General features: G+C 36.3%; 1 protein-coding gene across 1 annotated transcript; it reads right to left on the minus strand.

Annotated features, from left to right (window-relative positions):
* Positions 1-5,628: 5,628 nt before the first annotated feature.
* Positions 5,629-9,732, minus strand: SAT1 (spermidine/spermine N1-acetyltransferase 1). Its single transcript, XM_074300920.1, has 6 exons — positions 9,196-9,732; positions 8,415-8,466; positions 8,241-8,324; positions 6,495-6,596; positions 6,329-6,369; positions 5,629-6,169 (listed from the first exon to the last, which is right to left on the minus strand). The coding sequence occupies exons 1-6, from the start codon at positions 9,259-9,261 to the stop codon at positions 5,999-6,001; spliced, it is 516 nt and encodes a 171-aa protein (XP_074157021.1). The 5' UTR covers positions 9,262-9,732; the 3' UTR covers positions 5,629-5,998.
* Between the last annotated feature and the right edge of the window lie 1,791 nt (positions 9,733-11,523).

Consider the following 11,523-nt stretch of genomic DNA (forward strand, 5'->3'; position numbering starts at 1 on the left):
CTTAAAAAAATATTTTTATAACAGTATTTCAATATAATTAGTTTATTTTTTACTTATTTAAAACATTTTTTAAAGTTTAATTTTTATTTTTAGGTCTGAATTTTCTCCTTCCCACATCCTCGTTACAAATATATATTGTCAAGCAAAGCAAATTCCCACATTGGCTATCTCTTAAAATGTGTCTCCATTTGCACTGTCTCTCTGTCACCTCTCTAGCTGGAGGTGAATACTGTGGTTCATTATGAGTCCTCCGTAATTATTGTTGGTCATTATATTGATCAGAGTTCCTAAGTTTTTCAAAGTTATTTGTCTTTACAATGTTGTTATTGTATAAATTGCTCTCCTGATTCTGTTCACTTTAGTTTACATCAATTCATATAGATTTTCCTAGGCTTTTCTGAAACCATTGCTTTCATCACCTTTTTTGTGGTTGTTTAATGTTTCAGTCCAACTTATTCTTTGTGACCTCATTTGAGGTTTTCTTGGCAGAAATGCTGAAGCAATTTGCTCTTTCCTTGTCCAGCTCATTTTACAGATGGGGAAACTAAAACAGAATGAAAAGACTTGTACAGGGCCACATACAGCTGGGAAGTGACTGAGGACAAGTTTTAATTCAAATCTTTCTTTCTCTAGCCCCAATACTCTATCAATTAGTATATCTACCTAACCTTTATCATTTCTTACAGTATAAGAATATTCCATAACATTCCAATAAATAATTTGTACAGATGCTCCTCAATTAATATCAACTTCCTTAGTCTCCAATTCTTTGCCACCACAAAAAGCTGCTCTAAATATTTTTGTAATATAGGTCCTTTTTTCCTCTTTCTTTTATCTCTTTGCAATAATAGACCTAAAACATTATTCCTAGTTCAATGGGCATGTGCATCTTAATAACTTTTTGGATTTAGTTTCAAATGCTTTTCTACAATGCCTGGACCAGTTCACAGTTCTACCAGTTGTGCAATAATGTACCTAAAAACTTTATTCTGAAAATGAGTTGCTAGGCTTCATCATATTGCCAAAAAAATTCATGACACAAATAAGCAGCTCTGCTCTAAAGCTAAGCTACCTAATTGCATTGGGGGAGGGCATTTCCTCATCAGAGATTCCTTATATAGCTAAAATCAGGAACTACAAAACTCAGGTGTTTTCCTTCTAGGTATCTGATTTAATGAGAAAGTAAGAACGAGGGAGAAATAAATATTAATAAAGTATATACTATGTAGCAGATATTATACTTAGAACTTTTCCAAACATTCTCAAATTATTTTCCAAATATTCCAAATTATTCTCACAACAACCTTGCAAAGTAGGTGGAACACGTCTATGTGTACAATATATGCATATATTACGCAAACAGGTGTGTATATATGTAAATATATTTATATGTGTATATGTGTGTAAGTCTCTCTCTTTGCAAAATGTGCTTTTCTATAATCTACTTCTAGTTCTGTTTTTTAGAGTCATGAAGAACAAGTTGAATCCCTCCAAATACTTAAAAAAAGCTATCATATACCTATTTTGCCTCTGGAGCTATTTCTTCATTTGCTAACTTAGAAAACTAGACTAAGTGATGGTCTAAAGTATCACCCAGCTTTAAAAATTCTATTTAACTAACATGTTAAGAATTCTTTGGTTAGCCTCTTGTGCACATAAATTTTTAATAGAAACAATATCTACTACGTAGTCTAGATAATTTTTTTTTTCCTTAAAGAATAGCAAAACTATCCTCAAGACTTAATTGGCTTGGGAGATTAAAGGTCTGACTATTGATAGATCATGGTACTAAGTACAGAGTACTTGGTACTCTGATACTCTGTACCTGGTACAGAGAGTCCATAGCTTCTTCCTCAGTTTCTGACCAGCTGACCAATATGGCCAACAAAGAGGCAAGGAAGCTTCATTCATCTGAAGCAATGTTGAATATTTGCCGAATGGTCTTTCCCTACAGTTATTAAATAAACCTCCTTTTGTAAAGTTAGAGTTTTGATCCATATCTCATTTTATTCTAATCTTAACCCTGAACTACAAGGCTGACCGATCAGACTTGGTCTACAATTTTTGGCTAGTTGACAGGTTTAGATGATAAAGGTTTAAATGGGGTCACTTGGATGCTTCTGACAATATACTGTGAGGGGTTCCCCATTTTTTCCAGGGAGATTACAAAGTAAATATCTGTGAATATTCCTTAAGTAGAGACAGATATGAATGTACTCTATGTCTTTAAGAACCATTTCCTGAAGATGATAAATGATATAAACTTTTGTTTGCTGAATCTGCATAATTTTAAAATTTGGTAGTGATAGTGATCTCCATAAACTATGGTTGGTCTGGATCCCAATTAGAGGTTATAATTTGGGAATTATATAAGAACTATGCTGAAGAAATTATTTTAGATTTCTTTTATGGCATTTCTGGAAGGCCACTGGACACTATGACTTGTGAATTTTGTTGGGACTCATTGGTGTTAAAGGTGCCAAATATGAAATCTTTGGATAGTAGAGGGTCCACAATACAATTTAAGTATCACCAGAAGCAGATTAAAATGGGCAAATATTCAACAAAATAAATAAAAATACAGTAAAACAATAATGACATATTTTAAAACTAAGTCAACATGAGGCCTACAGGATTTCTCATAAATGGTTTAGTGGTTCCCATTTCTGTTTTGAATTTAACATCACTGTTGTAAGACAAAGGGAAGATTCTTGAAAGGGCAGTGCTTGATCATCTCCAGGATCCCAGAGACTTCTATAGAATTGGTAATACAATGTATCCCAGTTCATTTGCTGAGGAATAGGGATGGGCATGGAGGTAGAGTGCATCAATTAAAAAGATTTAAAAGGAAAAATGAATTCTGCTTTTACTCCTATAGATCAGAGCTTTCTTTCCCTCCTTCCTCCTCCGTCTCTTCCTCCCTTATTTCTTCCCCCCTTTCCTTCTTCTCTTCATTCCTCCCTCCTTCCCTCCCTCCCTTTTTTCTCCTTTCCTCCCTCCCTCCCTCCTTTCCTTTCTTCTTCCTCTTCTTTTTCTTTTCTTTCTTCCTCTTCTTTCTTTCTTTGTTTCTTTCTTTGTTTCTTTCTTTGTTTCTTTCTTTGTTTCTTTCTTTGTTTCTTTCTTTCTTTCTTTCTTTCTTTCTTTCTTTCTTTCTTTCTTTCTTTCTTTCTTTCTTTCTTTCTTTCTTTCTTTCTTTCTTTCTTTCTTTCTCTCTCCTTCTTTCTTTCTTTCTTTCTTTCTTCTCTCCCTTCTTACTATACATCTATTTATCAGTTCTTTTAGTTTTCTCCTATTTTTCTACTTTCCTTTTGATCTTGGCTACATTTTATTTGTTAAAAAAAATTAATTTAATTCAATTAAAACTATTCATTTTATATCTAATTTTGCTTTCTATTTCTAGTTTATTCACAAATTCTTTGCCTCTCCATAAATTTGATAAGTAATATGTTCCTTGTTCTTCTAATTTTCTTGTAAAATCTCTCTTCATAATCTAGGTCATGTATCCATTTTGACCTTATCTTGGTAAATGGTGCATGTCCAGTTTTTGCTAGACCAATTTTCCCAAAAATTTTTACCAAATAATGAATTCTTATCTCCAAATCTTAAGTTTTTACTCTTGTCAAATGCAAGGTTATTATGTTTATTTGCTATTGAATGTCTATGGAGGTGGGCTTTCAAAAATTTAGATTTAGGCTGTGTTAGGAACAATATCTGCTATGTAAGCCTATTATTTTTTCCTTAACTTTTATTAAAGTTATCTTTAGGATTTAATTGAGACTTACTTGATTCTGGGTGACTAAGGCTCCAACTAGGTCTAGTGACATAAATACAAAATGAGGATTCAGCTTTTGACCAGCTTGGCCAACACTGAGATAGGGAAGCTACATATACCTCAATTACTGCTATATCATCTGAGTAATCTCTGTTATGGCTAAGTAAATTTCCTTTTGTTAAATTATTTACCAATGTCCTACAATGGTCTCATTTACCCCAACATTGCACCTAAACTACTAGGTTAATCTGAGGCTGGCCCAGTTTCCATCAACTCTAATGGAATTTGGCCATAGCTTGATGTTTTGGCCTTTTGTATCTTATATTGACTAAGTTGATAATAGGAAGCACCAAACAGAGAATGGACTATTGAACTTAGAAATTTTCTTTTGAAACAAAATAAAAAATTTGTTCAATCAACCCTAGAACAAAGCTTCTAAGTTCCAAAATAATTTCCTTTGCTGTATCTTTTGCCTTCCCTAAAAAAAAAAAAAAAAAAAAAAAACTGACAATTTTCTTTGAGGTGTACAGAATGAAAACTTGCAAAGAAACTTTTTTTCTCAAATACAAAATAAGATTGCTGTTCCTAAAAGGCTAAAATGCCCTTGATTCATCCACTTAAGTGCAGTATTCTTCCCCTTGAAAGGGTAATGGCTAAACTAAAAAAATAAAAAAGATTAATTAATGAAAACATTTTTTTTTGAGTTCATTTCTGACCTGAGACTTCTGAAAGGAACTAGTATAATAAGGATTAAATGGTTCTAGGAGTTATTCTTTTACTTATACTGGGAACCATTTATCAATTTTGACTAGAGAATGTTATCTATTGTCCAGGAATGTTAAAAATTCTAACTTAAATGGCTTGCATTAGAGATATCTTAGGGTGTAAAGAGATTCTGCCAGTTTGGACTTCTAAGTGGAAAAATGCTTAGAATTTAGACTAATTTTCAACTCATAAAACTATTCCTGGCAGGCTTACGCCTAAAATAGAGCATATAATTTTTCTCCATATGGGGTTGGACTGTCCCAGAGGGTAACTAGTTTTGTGGCCTGTAGAATACAGTTGTACACTGTCTTCTTTCCAAAACCATTTTTTTCAGGAGTTTTTCCTAGATAGCATCTCCCAAGAAAATTGTCCATAAAGGACTGGTCTGATAGAAATCCACCAACCTTGAATAAATTAGTTTCTTATGAAGTTATATTGACATACATATCATATATAACGTGTATATAGTTAATATATACACATTAACATTATATAGCTATATATACACATGTGCATGTGTCTACATATATATGTTTATATATGTATAATAGACCGAGGGCAAATCTTGGAGTTAGAAAGAATTTACTCTAAAATCCAAGTTTAAGCCAGGAATGAGAAATGTCTGGTCAGTAGTGTGTATGACGTCTGAGAAATCATGTGCTAAGGCAATTGTGGGTGATGATGAGCTAAAAGCTAGGGACAACAACTTCCTACTACTATTGATAATTTTGTATGATCCTCAAATAATGTTATAAATACCCCAAATGGCCCTTGGAAGAAAAAACATTACTTAAGCTCTCAGTGCCCTTGCCAGCTCCCTAAAACCTGCTACTAATCTGCATATGTGGAGGGAGTTACCAAACTAACTATTCCCTTCCCCCATGGAATCTGGTCTGGACTCCCCAAAAAATAGATTATGTATAAAGTACTAGTTGGATTTCAAATTCAATTTTGGCCATCTGAGAAGAGTTTCTGCTTAAGTAGTGTGCTTTAGTTTCCTTTTTCTTAGTTAACAGTGAACTCTTGTGGGGAAAAAGGTGACAAAAATCCACAATGATTATTTAAAAAGAATATACCTAACAAAATTGCAATTAAATTGAAGACTAGTTTATTTAAAAAAAAAAAGACAATTAAACAGAAACTCTATGTACCAGTGTGTACATTGTACACATTAATGACTCACAAGAATGAAGTTTTATTCATTTACATTTTAAGATGACACCACCTTGTTTATGAGAAGATGCTCACAGAAAAGTCTGATTCCAAACTGCCCACAGACCTGATGTTTTAGCACCAGATCCCAGGAACAAACATGCTACAACGCCACTGGTAATAAAGCTTTTGAATGACTGCTCATGCTATGACTTGACTACAAAACAGGATAGAAAGCAAGAAGTTGAGAATTTATTCTACGTAGACTGGTTCAGGAATAGAACTTGTCATCATTGATGCTAGCACTTTTCACTCTTCTGCTGCCATTTTTACTAAGTACTCTTTGTCGATCTTGAAAAGTCTCCATCCTTCTTCACTGGACAGATCAGAAGCTCCTCTTCTCTTGTAGAACTGGATAGAGGGCTCATTCCATTCAGCCACTAAGAAGTGCATACTGCTACATCGGCATTTGACTGCAACCTATTAGAGGGATTGTGTTTTAAAAACCAAATCAAACCAACCCCCCCCCCAAATAATGGACTTGCTTCCCAATGCTCTGTGTTGAATACTATTTCAGGAACTCTAGTAAAATTTCAGAATCTTTAAAGATTGAAGAATACAAAAAGAAAAATGACTTACCTGACTTAGGTTCTTCAGAATTTCAGAACCAATGCCAAACCCTAGGAAAGATCAGGAAAGAATTGTTCAAACAATGGTTATTTTAAAGACAAATAGACGGGGGAGATGAATGAAAGAATACTTCCTAAATCTCCTTTTAGGCATATTCCCCTGATTTCCTCCATACCTCTGAACTCATTCATCACAAAGAAGTCTTCAAGATACAACAGCTTCCCAATCCATGGGTCATAAGTAAAGTAGTACATAGCAAAGCCAACAATGCTGTATCCTGAAACAAAGCATCACAGAATTTCTTTTTTAGTAAAAAAATAAAAGAGCAGAGGAAAAAAAAGTCCACAGCACTTGTAGCCACACACTCAGAAGAATGTTTACAGGTTTTAAAATTTTTACATGCATGGATCTGAAAACTAAGCTGCTATCGGACAGTCTCTGCATGCAGCTATCAGCTGTTGTTATGCTAGAACAGTATGGTCCATTGTTAGGCTACTCCGCTGGTCTCAAGAGTTTGCAAGAAGCACACATTAGAGCTGGAGGCAAGGGAAGAATTCTGATATTTCTGAATAACAGCTTTGTCTTATATATGACCCATTCTGCAATCTCCTGGATCCCTCACAGAAAGTTTGACAGTTTTAATGGCTTGAAAGAGCTGAGCTGCTATGACCTTTATGTAAACACAGACATTATTCACATCCTACTGAGTTACTGGTATGTCCACTTGTGAATATAAATTAGGTTTACACGGCAGTTCAGAATATTAAGTACAAGGAGCTCATGAACTCTACTTCCTTGAAGTCAGAATACCATGCTAGTAACTTCAGCTAATTCAAGAACTTTTTAAAAAAATTTACATGTTCTCCAATTTACTCTCCCCAGTTTTTCAAGGCACTAAGAAGCAGATAAACAGCTGCTAAGCAACCTCCTAGTACCTCCCATTAGCACTTCACTCTTAATCTCCATCAGGTAGGTGAAAGTGCTGCTTCTTTCTTTCCTTTACCCTAAGGAACAGATATTTTTTGGGGAAAAACAGAAATACCCTCCCCTTCAAAATTCCCAACTTGGGAGAAACTCCCTCCCACTTCCCCATTCTTCCACCCCCATTTCAAAGAGAGCTTCCCTTTTTAGCTGGATTCCCATTTAGTAAACAAAAGGAGCCAGCAACTCCAAGCAGCTAACAGCTCTTAGAATTTACCAATAACCCAAACATTAGGAGTCAATTATCAAATTAAACTCATTAGCCAAGTTCACCCTGATTTGTAAACACAAACAGGAAGAGAGTATAATGGAGTTTCTGATCTACCGTGTTATTGTTTTGTATTGTTTTATTTTGTTTATTTATTTTATACTGTGTGGGAAGAGGACTTGTCCCTCTAGGCCTTACCTCATTTATCATGATCATCTACTTTATTGAGTAACGGATCTTTTAGTTACCTCCCCGCCCATCCATGTACACGGAAGGGCCATGTACATGGCGAAGCTAGAGACTGTAACCTGAAGATTGGGACAAATTAAAGAAAAAATGTGATTCAACACGATTACAGAAAAGGTTATGTTAGGGTCAAACAAGAAGAACCATTTTATGAAATTGAATTACATCAAATGACATCATACCCAATTTTCCGGGGAATATGTAGGGCATTTTTGCTGACAAATTATCTCACTCTATTTTTTTTTTTTTTTTTAGCACGGCATTACATCAACTTTTCTTTTTTTTTCCTAGTTTCAACATTGGCTTGCCTTATTTCTGGCCACCTTCCCAAAAACACACTCAACTTTTGAATTAGCCGACAGTTCTAACCAAAAATTAGACATTATATCAACATCCTGTCTCTTTCTGATTAGCTACTGGGGTGGGGTAGGGAAAAAGAGGGGGAACAGGAAGAGCAACTGGACTTATAGGCCAAAGTCTTGTTACCTTCAGGTGTCCAATGCTCTTTTGGCACTTCTGCAACCAGGCAGTGGTAGAAAGGATGCTCTCCAAACCCATCTTCAAGCAAATCTACAAGAATGGCCAACAAAGACAGATAGAAATAATGGCTAATGTGAAAGATACCAAGTTATTTGACAAATCTCACATCAAATAAGTTACCTTTTTCAGTTAGCACTACTTGTTCTTCCATTTCTTCATATTTAGCTAGTTCCTAATAGAAGAAGAGAGAAAAGAGAAATAAAAAATAACATAAGAATCTGAGATTGTCTTTCTCTGATAGATAAAAAAGTGAGTCAGCTAGAAAGAGGCAGGGTTATTTACTCGGCACCTGCAACGTCAGGGCTCAGGCTCTGAGCCAATGACTATACTCTAGGAGGGGGAGGAGAAGGACTAGCCTAAGGGAGAACTGGATTGTAGCCAGTTTCCTGGTCAACTCTAAACACACGCAAATGACCTGAAACTAAAGGGGAAAAAAAAAAAAGAGAGAAAGAAACAAAGAAAGAAAAAAACGCCTAGATTTCAGCCAGAAGAGGGAGGCAGGAAATCCAGCCATCTTCTAGTTACGGGTGTGAGAGGTTGCAATGCTCGGGTTACACAGCCAGTCCCCAGGTAGGGGAAGTGGAAAGTGCGCTGGTTTGGGGGAGTCCCGGCCCTCCTCAATTTCTTCCCGTCTTTGGTCTCTAACGATCTTGTTTGTATTTCTAACCTTAGTTCTACTTGACACCCATCCATCCATCTTTCTTTCTTCCTCTCCCCTCCCCCTTTCTTTCTTACTTTGGGCAACAGTTAAACTCTCTGGTTCTGTTTCCTCATCTGAAAAAAGGGGAAGGAAGAAGAAGAGGATGACTATTGGGCGTCTGAGGTCCTCTCCAATTCTAAAGTCTAAGCTCAAATTCAAGAAAACGAGAAACTAAATCTCCCGAAGATTGGTGGGGGCTACCTTGATTAGCCGGAGAATATCACTGCAGTCGGCGGGCGTGGCGGAGCGGATCACGAAATTAGCCATTTTCGTCTTTTGCTTTTTTTCCCTTTGCGGACTAAGCCCCTGTACTTGAACAGCAGGAGGAGGTGGTTCCTCATTCGTCTCCCGGGAGCTTCCTCTCCTCAGTCAGGCTGGCACCATGACACGGGGCCCGGCGGCAAACGACGGAGGGTCTCTTCCCAGAGGTTTTACAGACACAGTACTAAACAGCTACTGGGCAGTTGTGCAACCTTAGGCTCCCGGGGAGTCTATATTTACCGAGGAGCTGGCCCCGCCTGTGAGCTCCACTTCGGCCAATGGAACAAAGCCCAACCCTAGAGAGAGAGAGCGAGAGCTGTTTTTTTTTTCTCTCTCTCTCTCTCTTTTTCTCTCCCCACCCCCAACTCTTTCTCAAACACCCAGCTCCACCCCAGACCTTCCTAGTCCAACCCCGACCACTTTGCTCCTGCCGAGAAACTTCCTCGTACTCTTTTTTTTTTTTTTTTTTTTTCCCCCTTCCGGGACCTTTATCTATGAGTCTGACCAATAGCTGAAGCAGTCTTGAGCTGCGATGTGGAAGCGCCGCCTGGTGTTTAGTCCGCCGCTATAGTTTGAAACAAGCAAAATTTGTTTTTTAATTAAATTTTTTTTCAGGTAACACAAATTCCATTTTCCCCATCTTCCTTACCCATTGAGAAAAAGAAAGCGAAGCAAAACCTTGTTTCATTTGTTTATTTTTAGTATTAATATAATTTTGAGTTTTGAATTTTCTCCCCTCCCCCCTTCTTCATCTATTGTGAAGGCAAGAAATGTGATATTAATTATACATGTGAAATCACGCAAAACACATTTCTATAATAGCCATGTTGCAAAAAAAAAAAAAGCAAGAAAAACAAAGTGAAAATGTTTGTTAGTCTGCGCTCAGACTTTATCAGTTCCCTCTCTGAAGGTGAGAAATATTTTTCATCATAAATCCTGAAACGAAACCTTGTATCAAATATATATTCGGGGAAAAAAACAACAACCAAATTTCAGCACTGTTCAAAAATGTCTCAAACTTTACTTTGATTTTTACTTCTCTTAGAAGATGGTTATCCTGTCTCACCATGGGTTTTCTGGAGTCAAGATCTTTGAATTGATAGGGTTCTAAAGGCTTTTTCACCCTCACCATGAAATTCATCTTTAAAAAAAATTTTTTTTTCTATTATCATGTCTAGATTTCATAAACTCAGGAAGCTAGAGTTTATGGTAGAGGAGAAGTCCAGAAAAGCATTTTGGAAACGGGTGAGAAGACAGGAAAAAGGAGACAGACTGTTTTTGAACTCTAGGTGTTGATTTCAAAGTACAGACAGTAGAATACAATTAGACAGATAAGAGACCAGTTGCCTCCTTTTTATTACTCTCTTATCCTGTGCTATTTTGATGTCCCCTAAACTTGTCAGTGATCTACCTACTGACAAATTTGTGGCTCCAAACTTTCCTGAGGCTAGTGAGAAGATAGTCCAAAACAATTTTTCCCCCTACCCTTCTCCAAGGGTATCCATATATCTAGAACAGCAAGGGATTCCGAGGTCTCACAGATCATTTGGTTGAATCCCTTTTTCACCTAATGAGAATTTTTTCCAAAACAACACCATTTCTTGGAGAAGAGCTTCTCCCAGAGTCTGCTGTAGTTGAAGACTAAAGTCTAAACAATGCCAGACTGATCTGGAGAGTGACTTAGACAGTATAGTCCAAAGTAAATGAGAAATCTGTAAAGTAGTCTTACTAAAGTCTCTTTATCTTCAGGAGAATGTAATGAGAGGTTTTATGTTTTCTGCAATTATGTAGGCTTATTAATCTAGTATTTTAAGCATTTTCTCTGGTGGAAACAATAACAAATGCTATTTGTATAGGAAGTAACTTTTTTTAAAAGGGATGCTTCTCACTTTGAGGAGATCTAATTTATAAACTTTGGTTTTAGAGATTTCATTAAAGTTAAACCAGGTCAAGAATGCGAAAGAGGAACAGAAGCCCAACTTTCCTTTTCTTTTTTAGAGCACAGGACTGCTTTTAACATGAACGTGTCTATATGAAAAGTCACAACAAAAAGTGGCCATTTTCAAAGTTCCAGATTTCAAGAATCTTCCTAAGTCCAAAATTGGGTCTGAGTATCCAAAGAGTAATTGGACGTTTGTACTGTGGGGCAAGATGCTTAAAGCCAATGAAAATAGGTCTATCACTGAGGCAATCTCCTGAGGACTTCCTCTGTCATTTACAGACAATAAAGGAGAATCTAGGAAGGAAAGTGATCATCTAAGAAAAGAA

Source organism: Sminthopsis crassicaudata, chromosome 3, assembly GCF_048593235.1.
Source record: "Sminthopsis crassicaudata isolate SCR6 chromosome 3, ASM4859323v1, whole genome shotgun sequence".
Taxonomy (NCBI): domain Eukaryota; kingdom Metazoa; phylum Chordata; class Mammalia; order Dasyuromorphia; family Dasyuridae; genus Sminthopsis; species Sminthopsis crassicaudata.